The sequence below is a fragment of the Lepus europaeus genome, chromosome 17, assembly GCF_033115175.1.
Source record: "Lepus europaeus isolate LE1 chromosome 17, mLepTim1.pri, whole genome shotgun sequence".
NCBI lineage: Eukaryota > Metazoa > Chordata > Mammalia > Lagomorpha > Leporidae > Lepus > Lepus europaeus.
This window is the reverse complement of record NC_084843.1, coordinates 25981226-26003212: the sequence shown is the minus strand read 5'-3', so window position 1 is coordinate 26003212 and position 21987 is coordinate 25981226. Positions and strand designations below refer to the sequence as shown.

General features: G+C 56.6%; 1 protein-coding gene across 1 annotated transcript in view; it reads left to right on the top strand.

Annotated features, from left to right (window-relative positions):
- Positions 1-929: 929 nt before the first annotated feature.
- The window catches only part of NEURL1 (neuralized E3 ubiquitin protein ligase 1), a 78611-nt gene continuing 57553 nt past the window's right edge, over positions 930-21987 (top strand). The window contains exon 1 of the mRNA XM_062214617.1: positions 930-1014. Coding sequence (XP_062070601.1) covers positions 930-1014 — 85 coding nt within the window. The remainder of the gene's footprint in view (positions 1015-21987) is intronic.

Genomic DNA, 21987 nt, shown 5'->3' with positions numbered 1-21987 from the left:
CCTAATTTCCATTCCTTTGTTCAGTCATCCACTCATTCGTTTATTTTCTTGGAGCTCGCTGCGCCCTTCCAAGCCCTGCACCTGGCGCTGGGAAAACCGCACATCCGAGAGGCGTCGCTCGGCGTCCCTTCCAGATGGCCCTCCGGTCTTCCAGAGCCAGCCCCAGGGGCCCCGCCAGGGCAGGAGCCCCGGCCTCGGAGCCCAACTCCCCGCGCCGCCGGCAACGCCCCGGACCCACATCTGGCCGAACGGGCGCGCGCGTGTCACTAAGACGCTCATTCACCGGCGCCGCTGTCGCCATAGCAACCGGAGCGGGGGACTCCCGGAGACGGCGGGGGCCGGGGCCGCGGCCGCAGGAGGGGCCGCCAGGGGGCGGGAGCGCGAGCGCGGCGGCCGCGGAGACCCGGCACGGCCCGCGCCCCTCGGAGCCCGGCGCCACGCGTGTTGCCGCAGCCGCCGTCCCCGCGGGCGGGGACCGAGCCTGTCACCGAACCGCCGGGCCCCGGGCTAGCCGAGCCACCGAGCGCCCGCGCCGCGAGCCCTGACTCTATGGCCCCGGGGGAGCGCGCCGAAGCCGCCGCGCCGCCCGCCACCTGCCGGAACCCGAGCGCCAGCCGTAGGGAGAGGGGAGCCCCGGGCGCCGCTGGCCCCGGCCCAGGGGCCCGACCGCGGCCCCCGCCCCCGGCGCGGGGCATGGGAGGCAGGTAGCTGGCGGGCGCGAGGCCAGCTGCAGAGAGCAGGACCCGCCGAGGACGCCGAGCCCGGAGACAGGGAGGGCGGAGAGCGGCGGCCCGCCCGCCCCCGGCCGCAGCCCCACCAGGGCCCTCCCCCGGCGGCGCGCACCGGCGCGCGCTCTGGCACACAGCCCCTCGGCGGCTGCCTAACCTCGCCTGCCCCCAGCCAGCGCCGGAGCCCCGGGGCCGGATGCCATGGGTAACAACCTCTCCAGTGTCCCCTCTCTGCCGCGAGGGAACCCGAGCCGGGCGCCGCGGGGTCACCCGCAGAACCTCAAAGGTAAGCTTCGCGGGCCCGGCGCAGGTGGAAGGGCAAGGCGGGGTGCAGACGTGTTGTTGGGCAGCACGGGCAGGTGCCACCTGTTGGGCGTATTTGGAGACAGAGGGTGCACACCTGGCGGGGGCCCGGGCGCGCGGCGGGTGAGGGTGAAAGTCGGGGAGGATGGCGTCCCGTGTTCCAGCGCTGGGCGCGTCCCCGGAGTCCCCTCAGGCCCTGACGCTAGGCGGCGTGAGGAGGGGGCGGGGAAGGGCGCTCGCCGCGCGGGTGCGGGAGTGTGGAGGGAAGCTCAGGTGGTCCCGCGGGCTCCTCGGGGGAGGGGGCCCGAAGCCCTGGTTGCGCGCAGGATCCGGGGGTCTTAACAATCCCGGGCGGGCAGAACAGCCTGGCAGGCGGCGCCGGCGCCCATGGCTCCCCGGGTCCTTTGCAGCTGTTGACTTTTTGCATCCGCTGAGCTCGCTTGGTTTGCGGTTCTGCGTCGAGTCGGAGCCCTGTCAAAGAGCGGCTTGGAGCCTTGAAACAGGGGCGCATTTCCCGGGAAGGTTTTGTGGCCGGCGCCCTCAGCGTCGCCCAGCGCCTGGCCCCTGGCCTTGCAGCTCCCAGCGCTGCCTCTGGGGACCCCTGGCCCTTGTGCCCTGTCAGTTCCTGTCAGAACCAGCAGCCCAGCCAGGAGGGCCCACTCCCTCGCGTCCCCCTGCCGCAGACACCTCAGCGTGCCTGGGTCGGCAGCAGAGCTGATCATACCCATTTTACAGTTGAGGAGAACCGAGGCTTATTTACGGTTCCCTGGGCCAGCGGGAGTGGGAGCGCGGGCGGCAGACGCGTCTTCTGACTTAAAGCTCTGTCCCCTCTTTTGCTGGACAGTTAATTTTCAAGACTGGGACAGAGGCGACATGGGCCCACCACCCTACATCCTCACTCCCAGCTCTCAGAACATCAACTGCTGCCAAGCTAAGGAAAAGCAGTGGGTTTATTGTGCTGCTTCTGGAAACTAACAGGGCAGCACTTGGTAAAACCCTTCATTTATTTGTAAGATTGATTTATTTATTTGAAAGGTAGAGTTACAGATAGGTAGAAGCAAAGAGACAGAGAGGTCTTCCATCTGCTGGTTCACTCCCCAGATGGCTGCAAAGGCCGGAGCTGGGCCAATCTGAAGCCAGGAGCCAGGAGCTTCTTCCAGGTCTCCCACGTGGGTGCAGGGGCTCAAGGACTTGGGCCATCTTCTATTACTCTCCCAGATGGTAACAGAGAGCAGGATAGAAAGTGGAGCAACCGGGACTCAAACTGGCAGCCATATGGGATGCCAGTAGTACAGGCAGCAGCTTTACCTGCCACAGCCCCAGCCCAGATAAAACCCTTTAGAAAGATAGCCTTTGCTGACCTGGTGCTTCTGCCAGGGGAATGGTCCTCATGTGCAGATGCAGGCAGGTGCTCACCATGCGAGGCCAGGATGTTCGTGGCAGTGCTGGGCCCCAGTGTCCAGTGACCATGTGGTGTATCCTCTTGGTAGAGTACTGTGAACCATTAAAATCACGTTTTTGAAGAAATTTGGTGACTTGGGAAAAAGCACACAGCATAAGGACAGGATACAAAGTTATAAAGACTGTGTGATCCCAGTTGTGTCAAAAAGAAATTGTAGGCATGAAAGCAAAACAAAACCAACGGATGACAACTAAAAACCTGTAAGGATGGTTTCCAAAAGGTTATTGATGCTTTCCTCTGAGTAATGGCGATTGTATGTGCTTTTTTTCCATTTCTAAAATGTGTACGGTGGGCAGGCCCTGCTTTGATAAGCAGAAATAAGCTCTTCTTGTTGGCACGCATGGAGGATGACGCTGGCGGTGGACCCCTTGAGGATGAGGGAGCCCATCGGCATCGCTCAGTTCAGCTCCTTCCTTGCAAGTGAGAAGACTGAGGGGAAAGGAGAGTGATTTGCCCAAGGTGCTTAGTGGGTCAGATGGCAAAGCCAGGGTCTGCCCTGCAGCAGCAGGGGCTGCCTGGGGCCCGTGACTCACTAGGTCCTCTAATGCTCACACATGCTCCCTGTTAGAAGGCCCTGCTCCATCCTTGGAAGCCCAGGGGAGCACCCAGCAATCGCACCTCCTTTTATCTGAAGTTGGGGCTTGTGTGGGTCAGCGGTCTCTGTGGTAGGGTCTTTTGCAGGAGGCAGGAGGGGAAGAGGCAGCTTTTCCACCTCCCTGTCGTCACTCACACGTTTCTGGAAGTGGCCATGGGAATTTTGACTTTGCTCTTTCCAGTCTTGAAATGAAGGCTGGAGTGTGCATGCAAAGGCCACCCACTGGTGTCCTGTGCCTTTGTCCAGGATCTACCGGTCCTCTGTCTAGGCCTGATTTCCAGGGACCTGTGTCCGTCTGCCCAGCGAAACAGAGCTGCCACCTTTGTTCTGTAACTGTTTGGTGTTTGAGCCAAATCCCCCTCTTACTGTGCCAGTGTTGACCTGGGAGCGTTCCCCGCTCTATCAGAGCCCACCCAGGATTCCAGCCTGCTTGCCCCGGTGTTGCCTAACTGGGCAGGTTTGTCCAGCTGCAGGTCTTGGTGGCAGGCTTTGGTCTTCTTCCCACAGGCACGCTGACCTCACTCTGACTGGTGAGTGCCCCTGAGGTCTGAACGTTGTCGTGTAGGACAGAGACCCATGGTTTTTCTCTGGGTTTAGGACCTGCAGGCAGTGCCTGAGGAGCTGCCCTGTGGCCTGCGCGGAGGTGAGGGCTCCTGGCTTTCATAGGCTCAGGGTCTTCTTGGAAAAGCAAGGCTGAGGGAGCTGCTGGAATCCACCCTTGGGTGGCTGGACTGATGAACTTCCAGGTGTGTGTGGGCAGAGGTCAGAGGTGGGGCATCAGGGAAGGATTTGAGCTGGACACGGAAGGTACTCCTGGAATTAGATGGCAAGGGATATGGTGGAGTCCTAGGGTGTGGGAGCTGGTGGGGTGGGGACAAGGGTGCACGTTCGCATGGGGTCACTGGAACAGTTCACACTTTGTGGAGGGAAATCCAGAGAACAAAGCCACGCTCCCTTCTTAGGCTTCTTTTGAGCGCTGCCGGCCCGGTGCTGAGTGTGCAGGGTTGGGCAACCAGGGAAACCTTCAGGGAGTTACTCAGCCCCAGGGGCCACCCACCGAGCTCTCTCCCATCTGCTTTTTGAAAAATTGTGGTCTGTAACCGAAAACTCAGCATTTGAAAATGTACAATTCAGTGACATTTAGTAAACATAGTACAACCTCTGTGTCATTCCAAAAAAACCCGTGCCCCTTGGGCATTCCCTCCTGTTGCCTCCTCTCCCGGATCCCCGGCAACCACTGGTCTACTTTCAGTCCCGGCGGATTTGCCTGTTCCGGGCGTTTCCCAGTGATTGAGCCAAATGGTGTTTGCCCTCTTGGATGTCTGACTTCTTTGATCTATCGTGATGTTCCCGAGCTCATCCACGTGGTAGCACATCTCTTCTCTCCTTTTGTGGCTGACGGCTGTTGCATTATGTGAGCCTGCCACCTTTTGCTTATTCACTCCCCAGAGGATGCGCCCTAGGGTTGCTCTCACCTTTCGGTCCCGATGAGTAATGCTGCTGTGAGCATCTGGTGTAGGGGATTGTTTGAACACCTGTTTCCAGTCCTTTAGGGTATGAACCTCAGAGGGGACCTCCCAGCTCTCCAAAGACGGTGCCTCATGAATGGGACCCTTCACCAAGCCATGGGCTGTGACAGCCACAGGCAGACCTCTCCCCTCCAGCTCTGGCTCTGTGTGACGCCAGCCAGACACCTGTTGTCCTCAGTCTCTTCCTCGAGGTGGTTGAGGCTCCTGGGTGGCTGAGGGAGGAGTGCTGAGGTTGGCTAAGGGGCCTTGATTCTTGACGTGGGTCAGAGTGAACCCTGAGACTCATCTGCAGATCTGGGACTCCCTGCCTGCTCTCTGGGGGTGGTGGCGGCACGTGGGTCCTCCTTGGACAAGGTCCCAGTGCATTTCCTGCCTTTGCGTTCTCGCCGCTAGGTCCCTGATCTGAGTCCTCACTCCAGATCTTGCCACAGCTGCCGTCCTAACGGATTCCTCTGCCTCTGGTCCCTCCCCCCATCCTGCCAGAGTGATCCTCCTACATCATGATATCCCTCCCTCTGCCAACAGCAGCTGCACCTGCCATGATCTGATACACAAGGCCTCCGTTCTTGGGCCAGCTCGCTCACGCTGCCATGGCTCTCGTCTGGGCTTCTTCCCTGGTTGTCATGGTGCTTGTAGATTAGCGGAACACATCCAGCTCTCTGGCCCAGTGATGCAGCAGTCAGACCTGGGGGCGCCTCGCAGCCTGCGCAGACTTCAGAGGGGCTGGGCGCGTTGGCCCCGTGTTGAACCTGAGCACCCATCTTGCCTGCCCTGTTGGGTTTCATATGAGTTTTGCCAGACTTTGAACCCTGCTTTGTTCATCGTAGTAGTGTATATAGTTGCTACCTCGTTGGGAAGTTACTGTAGGCCATATCCTTGGGTGCAGATGACATCCATGCTTACCCTCCTGATAATATACTGATGGAGAGAAGAGGCTCAGAGAGTTTAAATAAATAGCTCTGTTAGGAACTGTTGGAGTCAGCATTAAACCCAGAGATCTCTGATTATGTTTATAGTTTTTTAATTTATTTTAAAGATTTATTTATTTATTTGAAAGTCAGGGGCCATTGCTGTGGCACAGCAGAGTAAAGCCTCAGCCTGCAGCACTAGCATCCCATATGGGCACTGGTTCGAGTCCCAGCTGCTCCATTTCTGATCCAGCTCCCTGCTAATGTGCCTGGGAGAGCAGCAGAGGATGGCCCAAGCCCTTGGGCCCCTGCATCCACATGGGAGACCCAGAAGAAGCTCCTGGCTCCTGGCTTCATATCGGCTCAGCTCCAGTCATTGTGGCCATTTAGGGAGTGAACCAGCAGATGGAGGATTCTCTTTCTATCTCTACCTTTCTCTGTAACTCTGTCTTTCAAATAAATAAAATAAATTGGTTTTTGAAAAAGGAAGAGTTATAGAGAAAGAGGAAGAGACACATGGAGAGAGATATATCTTCTATCTGCTGGTTCACTCCCCAGATGGCTGCTATGGCCAGGGCTGGGTCAGGCAGAAGCCAGGAATCTGGGCTTCCCACCTGGGTGGCCGGAGCCCAGACACTGGAGCCATCTTCTGTTGCTTTTCCTAGGCCAACACCAGAGAGCTGTGTTGGAAGTGGGGAGTGTCTGGGACAGGAATTGGCACCCCTGTGGGTTGCTGGCATCCTGGGCAGCTTTTACCCACCAGGCCACAATGCCAGCTCCATTCTCTGACTTTAGAGTTCATTATCATGACCCTGGTACTGTCCTGCCCCCTGAGAATTCAGTCTTGGCGGCTCTGTGTTCTGTAGGAAAGACTGGGGATCAGTCTCCTGGTCTGTGGACACAGCCCCAGAAGGGAGGAAAGGGGCTGTGATGTTCTGTCCCTTGGTTAATCTGAGGACCAAGAGGGCTGGGCTCATCTAGAATTCCGGCCGCCTACTCCTCACACCTGCCTTGAAGGTTTTCAGCCATGAAGGCCCATCGCGGGTGGCCAGACACGTCCGTGAGAGCCTCTGTCTCCTGGGCTAGTGTTCCTTTGAGTGACGGTATTCTGCTGTCTGCAGCAGCACTGCCTAGCAGCCCGTCTATGACGCGGTGCCCGGCCCTGGCTCAGACCCACTGACCAGGATATTTTGGCGATGGGGCCTCCAAACCAGCAAGCCTCACAGGTTCTTCAGAGTGTTCTGAAAGACCCCCAGATCTGAGAGCTGTGGAGGCTGCAGGGCCTCAGAACCCTGGTGGGCTCAGGCTCCTCAGGGGAGGTGAGGCTGGCGGCAGGTGGAGGAGATCCGGAGCCCCAGAGGGACATCCCAGAGCGAGGGCTTGGAGCAGGAATGCAGGTGTGCGGGGGACAGTGAGCAGCCCCTCTGGCCTGGGATCTGGGGTCCTGGGGAAGAGTCACAGGTCAGTCTTGGAAGGGAGGCTGGGGCCAGATTTCGGAGGGCCTTGAATGTCAGGAAGAGTTTAGATTCTGAAAAAATGTCTTCTTTGTTAATTTGAGGTAGTCAATTAAAAATATGAATCATTTATTTTCATTTTATTTGAAAGAGAGAGAGAGAGAGAGATCGATCTTCTGCTGGTTCACTCTCCAAATTCCTGCAACTGCCAGGCTGGGCCAGGCTAAAGCCAGGAGCCAGGAACTCCATCTGGGTCTTCCACGAGGGTGGCAGGGACCCAAGCACCTGAGCCATTACCTGCTGCCTTCCAGGGAACACATCAGCAGAAAGCCGGATTGGAAGTGGAGGAGCTGGAGCTTGAACCAGGCACTCTGATCCGAGATGCAGGCATCCTAAGTGACGACCTAATTTGGAAGTTTAGGTTTTATCCTGTAGGCGCTGGGAGCCATGGGTGTCTTTTGAGCAAGAGGAGTGTGGCGATTTTATTTAACAGCAGCAGCAGGAGCAGTAGGGTCCAGGCTGGGGAAGTGGGGGAATAGAGCATCTTGGGCTGCTGGGAGGTTCCAGAGGCTGTGGGCTATGTCCTGGGCCGAACTGAAAGGGCTGGGTGGGATGGCCAAGCTGACCACCTCATCTGGCTGGCCATGGACGACTCTGGAAGCAGTCCTAGCTCTTGCCTAATCCTGACGCTTGGCGCACTGTGCCAGGCACATTTGTGTACTGGAATTCATTTACTCTCGCAGTAGACTCGAGGTCTCATCATTCCCACTTTATAGGTGACAAACCTGAGGTCGTGGAAGCTAAAGATATTGTCCAGAAACACTGAAGTAGGAGATGACCAAGCTGGGACTTCTGCCCAGGACAGCGAAGTCTACGGCCGAGAAAAGTAGCTTGGGGGGGATGTCTCCCCCGACCTTCTGGAGTGCTGTCTTAGTGGCCACAGACTGTGTGGCTTAAACCATAGCAACATATTTCTCACGATTCTGGAGGCCAGAGGTCTGAGGTCAGGGTGTCAGTGGGGTCAGGCTCTGCTGAGGGCTCTTCTTGGTTGTGTCCACACTTGACCTTCCCATGGTGTGTGTGTTTGGAGAGAGAGAAAGGGATCTAATCTTAAGATCTCCTTATCCTTAATTACCTCCTCAAAGCTCTGTCTCTGCGTACAGCCACACCGGAGGTTAGGGCTTCAACACAGTGAATTAGAGAGGGTAAAATTCATTCTGCAGCAGATGGCACGTGCACAGTTCCCAGGTATGCACAAAGAGGTCCAGGCATTGGCTCCAAACCACAGGGCCTAAACTGGAAGCAGGATGGGCAGAAGTAGTAAGAGCAGGAGGAAGGGTAAGGGGAGGAGGGTGGGAGTAGGCACTGCTCAGGAAAGTACTGGGCACGTCTCCTCCCTGGCCTGGGCCAGCTGCCTGAGCCTATTTCTTGTTGGTCTGTGACTGTTTCATTGCTGGACCTGCACACCCAGAGGCTGGAGGCTGAGGGGCTGCTTCTCACTGAACCCGTTGCTTTGGCAACCCTGGGCAGGATGCAAGTGGTCTCCTTGGTAACGCCTGGGAACCCTGCCTCAGGGATGGAGAGACATGAACTGGCCGGCGGTCAGGCTGGGGGGCACAGGCAGGCCATTGAGGAGGGTTGCCTGGGCTGCCTGTTGCCATTCCCTAGCAAGCCAGAGTCCAGAGGCCCTATGGGGCCTGTGTGCCTGCCTGGCCAGCCCAGGGCACTAATGGGCCAGTCCAGGAAGTGGGAGGAGATGGGAGGGGTAAGAGGGGGAGGATGTAGCTTCTGGGTGACAGATCCAGTGCCAGGTTTATTAAAAGATGCTTATCGGGGGTCATCGCCCGGATCCTGCTGCTTCCAGCAGTGAGCAGGTGCTGATGCGTGCAGCGGGGGTGTGGTGCAGGGCAGAGAGAAAAGCAGGGTGAGAGAGGAGGTGGGGGGAACCAAGAGGAGTCACTGGGAGGCAGGTGGGAGTTCTTGGCTTTCTCTCTGCTCCAGCTGCAGTTTTGGGGGGCTGTGGGGCTCTGATGCTTGGTTTGGAAATGGAAGTTCCCCCAGGGCCAGAGTTGGGGTTCCTGGGGTGCTGACTGGGGGAGAGTAAGAGCTGAGGGAGCCTTTTCCATTTAAGAGATGGGTGCTAAGCCCCAGCAGTGGCCCACATGCTCTCCTGGGCGCGAGGGAACAGCAGTCCACTAAACAGAGTGGGGCTCGCTTGTCACCATGGCGCTAATCCTCTAGCTGGAAGGCAGATGGGAGGGGACAAAGATGATGACTGGACAAAGATGTTCTGGACACGAATCTTGCTAATGCTGTGTACTCAGCCCGTCACCTCCCTTAATCTTTACAACCACTGTTTGAAACAGGTGTGATTGTTAACCCATTCACAGCTGAGTACACTGAGGCTTGGAGAGGTTGTGTCACTTGTCCAAGGTCATGTGGTGGTCTGATGTGGAGCTGGGTGGGATTCTAACAAAGATCTCTGACTTTGCAGCCACCACTCGTTTGTTTGTTTTGGTTTAATTATCTTTGTATTTTAGTGTAGTTTTAAATTACAGAATTACTGCAAAAATAGTAGAGTTTCTGTATGTCCACATGCAGTTATCCTATTATTAACATTTTATATTAGCATGGAACATTTATGATAATTAATGAACCAATATTGATACATTGTTATTAGCTAATGACCATATTTTTTCAAATTTCCTCAGTTTTTCCTGATGTCCCTTCTCCCACCTAAGACTCACATTACCATTTAGAAATCTTTATTTATTTTCATTTTATTTGAAAGTTGGAAAAAGAGAGATGGACAAATAGGGATCTTCTATCTTCTGGGTCACTCCCCAAATGCCTGCAACTGCTAGGGTTGGACCAAGCCAAAGCCAGGAACCTGGAACTCAGTCTAGGTCTTCCATGAGGGTGGCAGAGACCCAGGTACCTGAGCCATCAACTGCTGCCTCCCAGGGTGCACATCAGCAGGAAGCTGAATCAGAAGTGGAGGAGTGGGGACGTGAACCAGCCACTCCAAAGTGAGAAGCCCGTGTCTCCATTGGCAACTCAGCCACTGCACCGAACGCCCACCCCCATATGGCGTTTTTAGTGGCAGCGTTTTATGTTGTATTGTCATGTTTTCTTAGGCTCCTCTTGGTTGTGACAATTTCTCATGTTTCCCTTGTTTCTCATGACCTTGACAGTTGTGAGGATGACTGGTTAGATATTTCTAGTTGGCCGTCTGCTAGGTTTTATCTGAAGGTCCTCTTTTGATTAGATTGTGGTTATGAGTCTCCGAGAGACCATAAGAGCTGAAGTGCCATTTCCATCCCATCATACCCACTGCACCTGCTGTCAGCATGACTCAGCACTGCTGATGTTGACCTTGAGTGTCCGGCTAAGGTAGTGTGGTCAGGTCTCTCCCCTGTAAAGTGAAGGCCACGCTCTCCCCTTTCCTCTGTTGTGCTCTTTGGAAGGAAATCTCCCCATGTGGCCCACACCGAATGGGGGGAGGCCTTTCTGTGTTCCATCTCTCTTCTCTCTGCTCATCTGATTCATTTACTTGCTCAAGCAGTTACATGGAGAAAGGCTGCGCCAGAGAAGACTAGGGAGCCGTAGTGGGTGGAACCGGACCTGGTCTTGGGTCAGGGAAGGTGTCTCTGAGGAAGTGACCAGAAAATGAGCAGCTGTTGACTTCCGCTTCCTAGAGAGGGCGCTGCTGCATTCTGGCGTGGAGCTGGTCTCTTCATCCTTGGCCCATGCCTACTAAATGCCACTTGTCACCACAAACGTCATGCGATGGTGACAAATAAGCCTCCCAATTTTTAAAAAAATTATTTGAGAGGTAGAGTTATAGACAAAGAGTGATAGAAAGGTCTTCACTTTCTAAATGGCCCCAATGGCTGGAGCTGGGCTGATCCAAAGCCAGGAGCCAGGAGCTTCCTCTGGGTCTCCCATGCGGATGCAGGGGCCCAAGCACTTGAGCCATCTTCTGCTGCTTTCCCAGGCCATAGCAGTGAGCTGGATCAGAAGTGGAGCAGCTGGGACTTGAACTGGTGCCCATATAGGATGCTGGCACCACTGGCGGAGGCTTAGCCTACTATGCCACAGCGCAGGCCTCAGCCTCCCGTATTTTTTTTTTTTTTTTTTTTTTACAGATAGAGTTAGACAGTGAGAGAGAGAGACAGAGAGAAAGGCCTTCCTTCCATTGGTTCACTCCCCAAATGGCTGCCACAGCCGGCGCTGAGCCTATCCGAAGCCAGGAGCCAGGTGCTTCCTTCTGGTCTCCCATGTAGGTGCAGAGGCCCAAGCACTTGGGCCGTCCTCCACTGCTGTCCCGGGCCACAGCAGAGAGCTGGACTGGAAGAGGAGCAACTGGGACTGGAACCCAGTGCCCATATGGGATGCCGGCGCCGCAGGCAGAGGATTAACCAAGTGAACCACGGTGCCAGCCCAGCCTCCCATATTTTAAAAGCACTATGGAGGAGCAGGCCTGCCCTGGGTTGAGCACTCGGGCTAGGTGTGTTGGGCTGTGCTGAGGGTGCTCCTGGCGAGGGGCTGACCAAACAGCTGGGACGTGGGCTGGCTCCGAGTCCTGCTGAGTACAGAGGGGCTGAACCCAGGCCACAGTCACCCCGGCTTTCAGGGCCAAGAAACTTTCATCAGAAAGTCATTAAGCAGATGCCTCCTGGCCTCTCAGAGCTGCCCTGACCCCGCCCCCTGCCACAGCAGTGACCCCCTAGTCAGAAAGGCCTCCTCTGTGTTAGGGGGTGGGGGGACAGGGCGGTGTCTGCAGGCTCACCTGGGTGGTCTTTGGCCCCTGGCTACTCCAGAGTGTGGAGTAGGGACTGGGAAGGAGAGAATACTGCTGGTAGGGCTGCTGTGATGGGGTGGGGGGTGCTTCCCCCTGGCTCTGGCTTTCACCTTGACTCTCCCCACCTGCCCCAGCCTCTGCCTGACATCTGCTCAGGGCACCAGCCGTTCAGGTCATCTGGAGGCTTGGAGGTGGGAGTCCAGGACAGGAGCTGGCTGTGCCATGGCCTCTGTGGATGCTGACTCCTGGGAAAGTGGTCCATCAGGCACCCAGGGGGCTCCATGGGAGGTTGGGGGCATGCATGCTGGTGTGGGGTCTCCTTCAGGAGCTTGTGGGGTTTCTCTCTCTGTCTCTCTCTCTCTCTCTCTCTAGATTTACTTTATTTGAAAGGTAGAGAACTGAGAGAGAGAGAGAGAGAGAGAGAGAGAGAATCTTTGATCTGCTGATTCACTCCCTAGAACAGCCAGGGTTGGGCCAGACTGAAGCCAGGAGCCAGAACTCCATCCTGGTCTCCCATGTGGCGACAGGGCCTAAATGATCGGGCCACTTTCCTCTGCCTTCCCACTCACATTATCAAGAAGCTGGATTGGCAGCAGAGTAGCCAGGACTCAAACGTGCTCTCATACGGGATGCTGGCATCACAAGTCGGGCCTTGACTCAGTGTGCCACAAGGCTGGGCTTTTTGAGCCAGAGACAGGTGAGCAGGGCTCGGCTGCCTCTGCTCTGTGGGTTCCATCCCTGCCTGCTGAGACACTGTAAGTTGGAAGCCTCCTGTCACAAGGGGCTTCCGGAGGGCAGAGGTGGGACCCCAGCACCTGTGGTGGTGTACCTGTCTTCTGCTGCCCTCCACCAGAGGCCTTTAGCCTTGACCTGGCCAGCTATCCTCAGGTAGCCCCCACCTCACACATGCATCACACCCACATGCCATACACACATGCCACACCCACACATAGACACCACACATGCTACAAACACACCACACACACACATACACATGCACACCATATATCACACTCACCACACATATCACACACTACACATACCCACCACACCCAAACATGCATACTGCACACACAACACACCATACACATACCACATGCACACATACACATGCACACATACACGTGCACACCATGCCTCACACATACCACACATACCACATACACATAGCACACCCACAATTCATACCACACACATACAACACACCATACACACATACTCGACATGCACACATACACATGCACACCACACTTCACATACACCACACACACTACACACACCCCACATACACATAGCACACCCACAATTCACACCACACACATACAACACACCATACACACACACCACACACACTATATACACACACATACCACTACACACATACCATACACACCCCAACTCCCCTACACATACCATACACATACATACCACACACACACAGAGACACCATGAAAAGTGGCCATAAGCCAGGCGGGACAGGCCAGGGCTGCTCTGGCTTTCCCAGCGTGGAGATCAAAGCCTGCCCCCCTGCCCTGGGGCTGGGTACTTATTAAATTATTAAACTGTCAGGGAGGGAGAAGTGGCTCGCCCTGCGCTCAGGCAGAATGCCGAGAAGGCAGCAGGTGTGGGGGGGGAGGCGGGGCAGGAAAGGCTGCTGCTGTCTTTGCCCTTGGGTGTGGGGCCTTTGCACGGGGCTGGGTCCCTTTCATCAGAGCAGCATCTCAGCCGCCGCTGCCTGCTTTCTCCTTCCATGTAGAGGGTTCACGAGGCCCTGACTGTCCCAGGACTGCGAGACTGAGCCTCCCAGTGGTGTCCAGGCACTTCCTGGGTCTCCTGAGTCAGCCTGAGGGTGGGCCCCCACCCCCGCCTTTCCTCCCCTCCAGGGTACAGCCAGGACCCCTTCCTGCCTCTGAGCGCCCTGGATTCTCCCCCAGCTTCCAGGAACAGTGGCAGACCTTGGACGCCGTGGAGTGCCCCTCCCTGCTTGGGGTGGCAGACTGTACCCCTGCCCGAGTCCTGTGCAGGGAACCCCCTCTATGCAAGTGCAGAAGGGGTTTCCTCTTTCTGCAGCTGTGGCTGGGGGATCTGTGGGCTGAGACCCCAGACACCTGGAGCCAAGAGGGTGGCGGGGTGGCCAGCCAGGGTGCCATAGCTGGGAGTTCCTGCATGGGAGGGCAGCCCGCCTCGCTGCGTTGCCTTCACTCAACAACGGGGCGGTGCGGGCTTCCTGTCTCACCGCAGGGAGGTTGTGCGGAGGAATCCAAAGGCAAGGAGGGGCTACCGAGGAGAGAGCTCTCCACGGCCCAGGACCTGCTCTGCAAGTGGACGTTTGCTCTTGGCTGTGTGGGGCCTGTTTTGGGGCAGAGTGGCCATTTCTGCAGACAAGACCCTGGGTTGGGGCTGAGGTTCCGGGACGGGCTGTGTGAGAGCCCCGTTCCTGCAGGGTGGGTCTCCATTTCCAGGTGCAGGGGGTCCACGATTGCAAGTGAGCCAGTGTCTGTTTTGGGGCTCAGTGTCCTCGTCTTGGGCGTGGGCCTTGATTACGTGGGTGAAGGTCTTGTGTCCTGGGAGGAAGGGAAGAGCTAGAGCCCCCCTGTCTCTTCCAGAGGAGGCCTTCTGGGGCCATTCGCAGAGGAAGGGCCCTGCAGAGAGACTGCTGAGACCAGCGAGGCCCCTGCAGGCTCCAGGTCTCTGGCCACAGCTTTGGTCCGACTGTGATGCTGACTCACAAAGCACCCTCCGTGCTCCCTGAACCTCCCCAAATGACACTCACAGTGGGCTCCCCAGGCTCTGCTGCTCTGTGAGTCAAATGCACGGCGACAGTGCTCTAGCTGCCCCGGGCACTGCCAGCTTGGTTCAATTAGTGCCAATTGGATCTTAACTTGTGCTGAGCAGCCCCTGGGGAGAGGGAGCCCACATGGGCCATGTTAAATTCGGGTCCCTGGGGCTCGGCGTGTGGCTCTGGCAGGTGGGAGCTGGGCCAGGTTGGGCCAGGATCTCTCTGCTTAGTGGGCAGCTCTCAACTCCACCCAGAGTGATGGTGGGGGACATGCTATCAGTGCGACTGGGCTGGCACCTGACCGGTAGATGGACGTGTTGCTCTGTGGTCGCTCCTCAAGCCCCTTGCCCATTCCCTCCAAGGTGCAGCCCTCTCTCAGAGCCAGAGTTGCAGGGAAGAAAAAAATTCCATCATATTTGTCGCAGGCTCTCAGCTTGGTGACACCCCCTGGCCACTTCCCTCCTGGGTCTTGCTTAAGGATCCTCTTGGGGCTGCTCAGGCAGGTGGCCTTGGCCTTGGCCTTATTTCCTGGACGTCTCCTGGGCACCCTCACTGCTCCCCATGCTTACTTGCCCGGGAGTTGAGGGGGGGCTTGAATGGGGGCTCCTGGCCCTCGGCCTCCCATCTGCCCCAGCTGCTGCACAGGGCCCTTCCTGTCCCAGAGGCTACCTCTGTTCTACCCAAAGCAGGGACGGCAATGAGTAGGGGAGACAGTTTCCATTATTGGAGAGTTTCTTTCATGTTCTAGAACCTCTCCCTTGGTTTAGAGCCCCCTCCCTGTGGCCAAGGAGCCTTGGGCCCCAGGGGAGGGGGCTTTTCCTTACCAGCAAGTCTGGTTCTGCAGGGACGCCCAGACCCCACTCTCTGGGCCTGGCCAAGGAGCCTGAGGCTGAGGGACCTGGATGTCCCCTGGGCTGTGGAAACCAACCCAGATGTTGACTTTGGTGCAGCCTGGCAATTGTCTGGTCTCCCCAAGGTCGTCGAGGGGCACCTGGGCCAGTCGGTGGTGCTTGGGATGTAAGGAGAGAAGAGGAAAGGCCCCCAGGATGGCCTGTGCTAAGGAGGAGGCACGGGCTCTGGAGTTGGACTTTGCTGCCTGGGCCACCTTGAGCAAGAGGCTTAACTACCAGGTGCACTGATCCCTTCCTTGAGCTCATGCTCGTACTGACGAGAGTAAGTACCAGCTGTCGTTGTCATCATTAGGCTTAACCTTCAGGTCTCAGCCTAGACGTCGATTCCTCCAGGAAGCCTTCCCTGAGTATCTGGCCGGGTCGGGCGGCTCCTGCTGTCCTCTCCCCTCCCATCACTGCCCTGTGCTCCCTTGTTGCGGTGCTGGTCATGCCAGTCATCGGGGCCTGCTCACTCGTCACAACTTTTCCTCTTTCCCTTGCTTAAATGCTGTCGCTACCACTGGTGCCTGGCATACAATTTTTTTTTTTCTTGACAGGCAGAGTTAGACAGTGAGAGAGAGAGAGAGAGAGAGAAAGGTCTTCCTTCCGTTGGTTCACCCCCCAAATGGCCGCCATGGCCGGAGCGCTGCGCCGATCCAAAGCCAGGAGCCAGGTGCTTCCTCCTGGTCTCCCATGCGGGTGCAGGGGCCCAAGCACCTGGGCCATCCTCCGTGGCCTTCCAGGGCCACAGCAGAGAGCTGGACAGAATCTGATGCCCCAATCGGGACTAGAACCCGGGGTGCCAGTGCCGCAGGTGGAGGATTAGCCTAGTGAGCCACAGCGCCGGCCAGCATACAAATGTTTTGAAATGAATTCAAGAATGGGCTAGTTCTGGGGATTTCAGACTTCTTCCATGGCCCCTTTAGGGCTGCCACAGTGTACGCTCTGCTCTGTTGGAATGAGACCTGAATCCCTGGCTGTGGGGCCCAGAGAAGAGATGGCAAGAGCACGATGAAGCCATTGGTTCATTCATTCATTCATTCATTCACTGAGGGCACAGGTGCTCGCTGAGAGCCCTCCAGGTGCCAGGCCTCGTGCTGGGCTCTAGGGCAGACGTGGCACTGCCTCATTGAGCTTGTGGTGCTGACCACTGGGGTAGAGGGAGGTCAGAGGTCAGAGAGGGCTTCTGGGAAGGAGGGGATTCATTCTGAAGGATGGTGGAGAAGTTGGGGGTAGACAAAGGGCGCCTTTCTCCTGGGGACAGGCAGGGGCCGTTGGAGGACAAGGGGCTGCCTCTGTGTGTCCATAAGGCCAGGCTGGCCGACGACAGTGTGGCCTGGAGGTGTGGGGGCTGAGCCCAGGCTTCCAGAGCTGTGGGTACTGCTGGTCTCAGTGCTGTGATCCACACCGGGCGACATGAGCAGGTCACGTCACTCCTGAGTGTTCGTTTATTTGCCCACAAGATGGGGTGTGTGATGCCTGCTGCACAGGGCCACAAGACCACAGTGGCCAAATCCTTTGTGGAGGAGATACCCAGGAAAGTAGGGAAGGCAGGGCAGGGCCATGGGGCTTGGCGAGGCAGAGGGCAGGTGTGTGTGTCAGTCTGGCTGCTGGGAAGGCGGGAGGGCTGGCTGGCTTCAGGCTTTTCTGTTTTGTAAATAACTAGCTTCTTATCCTTGGCTAGTTGTGTGACACTGATGGAGGCAGGTGGGGTGCTGCCAACAGGGGCTGTGTTGTCCAGGAGGCGTAGGGCCCCTTCTCCCCCTCTTCCCCTTCCCGGCCTCCTGGGCAAGGCCGATGGGAGTGGGATGGGAGTGCCTGCAGTCTTCCCGCTGGCTGCTTGCTCCTCTGTCTGTCTGTCTCACATTGTCTGGTCCCCGGCACATTCCTACCCTTGCAGACGCAGAGAGTCCCCTGCCCCTCCCACATAAGACCCCATGCCCACCCTGCTGGGCTACCTGCTGAAGTCTGTCTGCCTCCCTGGGCACCCCGGGGACCAGAGGGGCTCACTGGCCTCTCCTGTGTCCCTGGCTCTGAGACAAAGGGCGGGTGTTCATGCTCAGCGCCAAGCAGTGTGGCCCGGGCAGGTCTGTTTAGTCTTGTCCAGCTAACGTAAACCAGCCGGAACCGGGCTGCGGCAGCCACTTTGCCGGAGGTTCCCTTATTTGGAATGAAATGCATTGTTTTCCACTGGGAGGCTTTGGGGACTCTGGGGAGGCCAGGCTGGGCCCAGCCCCAAGGTGTGGCCTGGGTGGCTCCTCTGACAGTCCCCAAGCGTCTGTGCCACAGAAGCTGGCCCTTGGGATGCCTCTGTCCCCGTGGGGCTCACAGACAGGGGACAACCTCAAGCCATGCCCCAGCTACTCAGGGGTGGAGGGTCCCTGGGATCATGTGTTGTCCTCCCTGACTGTTGACAGAGGGAAACTGAGTCTCAGAGATGAGAAGGGACTGCCCAGACTTGCAGGGCAGGTGTGGCAGGTGGAGGTTTGGAAGCCAGGCCCTGGTCCCCTGGTTTTGATTGTGTGCTGTGGACCAGGGCACCTCTGACCGGGAGCTGGAGGCGGGGTGGGTGGTGCACAAGAATCTTACCTGACGTGGCCTGCAGCCTGGGGGCCCTCTCAGGTTTCTGGGGAGGCTAAGCATGGAGGCCTGGGGCTGTGAGTTGGCGGATGGGCTTGGGAGAACAGAGAGGGGTGCTGGGTCTCGACCCTGCTGATTCAGTGTGACCTTGGCCTTGGCCTTCCCCACCTGCCCTGGAAGCTCGGTCTTTTTTGTGTGTCTCCCAGGGCATGGCCTGGATCCCCTGAGGTCAGAGAGGGTCTCTCACCCGCAACGGGTCTTATGAACCAGCTTACTGGATGGGCTGCGATCCTGCTCTGTGCCTACTTTCTGCTTCCTGGTGAAGAGCTCTCTGCTGTCTGACCACCCATGGCCAGGATTTGCCACTCATGCCCCAGCCTGGGTCTTCTGCCCTTGGACTTCTCCCACCCTCAGAATCCTGAGTGTGCAGGGCCAGGCCCCTCAGACCCAGGCCTACTTTGTTCCCAGGAGGGATTCCTAGAGAGAGCGGGGACTGCTGTGGGGCAGGGGAGCCTCACCAGGCACTGTGGCAACGCAAGGCAAGGAGCCTTAGAGGCAAAACTTGGGCTCAGATCTCCACCCTGGCAATTGTTGGCTGGGCTGCTAACCTGGGGCAGAGACCTCCAAGCCGGGACTCTCTTTGCCCGCTCTAGGGCCAGCTACAGAGGGGACAGGTGAGTTACTGTGAGGACGACGCGAGCTCATGCCTGCTAGGGCCCCGCAGATAGAGCAGGGAGTGGGCAGGAAGTGGGCCGGCTGTGACTGCTGACCCCTGAGCCGGGGTCCTGGCTGCAGGCTGCTCGGCCAGCTTGGGGTCCCCCAGGCCCCTTCTCGAGAAACAGTGCCTGTGTGGATCTCCTTTCTAGAGGAAGCTCCCCGTTTCATGTCCTCTAAAAAGAGATTCTCATTTCACCCTTTTCCTGTTGACGGAGAACTCACAGCTGGGGCGTAGGAAGCTGTGACTGGCCAGTGCTGGCTGCACAAGGAACAGGTGATGTTAGAAAGAGCAGCTCGAGAAACCCTGACTTTGAAGCCTCCTGGTGCTGGGAGAATGAGGGCAGGAGACACTGCAGTGTTTACTATGAGAATTCCATTCAGCGCGCTCTCGGCAGTAACACTAGTACTACGATCCAGGCCGTTTATAAAGGTAGGGTAAACTTTCGCTCTACAGGACCAGGGAGACACTCGTTTACAGACTGTCCGTTGCCAGGAGCACACCAGCAGAGAGAAACGCTCAACTCAGCAGTCAGAGCAAAGGAGGCTGGTGCCCGGACAGCGCCCACACAGGCCCTGAGCAGGTGTCCCTGGCAGTGGGAGCATTAAGGTTCTGGATTTGCTTTCTGAAAAGCCCTCTGCAGCTGTCCTGTGGAGGATGGAGTTAAGAGGGACAAATTGGGGGGCCAGGAGACCAGATATGATGGGAATGTCATCATCTAGAGGGAAAGATGCTGTATCACACAGCTTCTAAAAATATTTTATTTGAAAGGTAGAGAAGGAGGGGGAGGGGTATCTTATCTGCTGGTTCACTCCCCAAATGCCTATAACAGCCAGGTAGAAAGCAGGAGCCAGGAACTCAGTCCAGATCTCCCACAGAAGCGGGAGGTACCCACTTTCTTGAGCCATCATCTGCTGCCTCCTAGTGTGCACATTAGCAAGAAGCTGCAGTTGGAAGCAGAGCCAGGGTTAGAACCTAGGTGCTCTGATAGGCAGCATCTTAACTACTGTGCCAAACACCTGCCCTGATTATTAGCTTTTTGTCACTATAACGGAATGCTGGAGGGAGGCTTCTTACGAAGACAAAGAGGTATGTTTAGCTCACAGTTTTGGAGACTGAAGGTCCAAGCGGCATAGTGTATGCTCTTGTGAGGCCCTGTGTCAGATGGGGCAGGCATGTGCAGGAATGGTGAGACAGGATGCAGAGGGGTAGGGGCAGCTTCATCTTTTTATGACATCCTCTCCAGTGAGCTAACCCAGGCTCCAACGAGGATGACCCTCATCCCTTCTGATGGCAGGGCCCTGTGTCCTGAGGACCTCCCACCAAGCCCCATCACTTAATGGTTCTACCACCTCCCAAGACTACCACCCTGGAGACCAAGCTCCCGACACATGAACCTTTGAGTGACAACACCACACACACCATGGCAGATCCCAGAGCCTGCAGGACAGCTATGCTGCGAGAGAGGAAGGGACTCATTGAGATCTGTGAAAGAGGTGTGCTTGGCGGCACCAGCAAATGAATGACAAGTATGGGTGGAGGGAGAGGGGAGAGCCCAGGTGGTGCCAGATTATCAGGTCAGTAGGAGGGTGGTGATCCCACTAGGACCCAGGCTAAAGAGGACTGGAGGGGCTGGCGCTGTGGTCTAGTGGGTGAAGCTGCCTCCTGCAGCACCGGTATCCCATATGGGGGTACCAGTTCCAGTCCTGGCTGCTCCAGTTCCAATCCAGCTCCCTGCTAATGCCCCTGGAAACAAAGTGGGAGATGGCTCAAGTCCTTGGGCCCCTGCACCCACATGGGAGACCCGGGAGAAGCTCCTGGCTCCTGGCTTCAGCCTGGCCCAGCCCCAGCTGTTGTGGACATTTGGGGATGAATCAGTGGATGGAAGACCTCTCTCTCTCTGCCTCTCCATCTCTGTAACTCTGACTTTCAAATAAATTAATAAGCCTTTCAAAAAAAAAAAAAAAAAGAGGACTGGAGAGGAAGACGGATTGGGCTTTGGTCAGGGTGTGTCTGAGGATGTCCTGGGGGAGACACTGGGTCAGCAGCCCCGGGATGGACCGGAAGTCCCAGGGACAGGTTGTGGCTGCATTGTGTTGTTAGCAATGGGTGCACTTAAACCATGAGAGTGAACGAAGCATCACAGAGTGTCCAGAATGAAACTATGAAGGAGTCACTGGAGAGGTACAGAGAGGCCAGGGAGTAGAGGTCGGAGGTGTGATGTGGCCCAGTGCGCAGGTTCTCAGCCTTTAATGGGCCTACAGGTTACCTGGGGAGCTCGTAAAAATACAGATTCCTCCTCAGAGGATCTTGAGCAGCCAAAACAATTCTGAAAAAACACAAACTGGAGGAGTCTATTGCAGTATTTGTAAAAATTAATTGGTTTTTATTTATCTGAGAGGCAGAGACAGAGAGAGCTCCTATCAACTGGTTAACTACCCAGATGCCTGCAATGGCTGGAGCTGGGTCAAGCTGAAGCTAGAAATCAGGAACTTGAGCTGGATTGCCCATGTGCATGGGGACCCAGCCTTTGAGCCATCACCTGCCGCTTCTCAGGGTGCCCATTAGGAAGCTGGAATCAGGAGTGGAGCTGGGACATGAACCTAGGCACCCCAGCAGGGGATGCCAGCATCCCAACTAGCGTAAGCACTATGCCAAACACCTGCCCGAGTCAAATGATTTTCAGAGGATTCCAAGATCATTCAGTGGGGGAAGGGCAGTCTTTCCCACAAACGGTACTGGGACAACATGCAAGAGGATGAAGTTGGACCCTTCCTAGTTCATATACAGAAATACCCATATGCTAGCCTACATCTGTAATACTTTTTTTTTTAAAAAAGGTTTATTTATTTATTTGAAAGGCAAAGTTACAGGGAGAGAGAGGAAAGAGAGAGGGAGGGAGGGAGGGAAGGAGAGAGAGAGAGAGAGAGAGAGAGAGAGAGAGAGAGAGAGAGAGATCTTCCACCCATTGGTTCACTCCCCAGATGGCCAAAATGGCCAGAACTGTGCCAGGCTGAAGCCAGAAGCCAGGAGCTTCTTCCAGGTCTCCTACATGGGTGCAGGGGCCTAGGAACCTGGGCCATCTGCTGCAGCTTTTCCAGGTGTGTTAGCAGGGAGCTGGATTGGAAGTAGAGCATCTGGGACTCATATGGGATGCTGGCAGTGTAGGCCATGGCTTAACCCACTTTGCCTCAGTGCCGGTCCCAACTGTAAAACTCTTACAAGAAAATATAGGGCAGG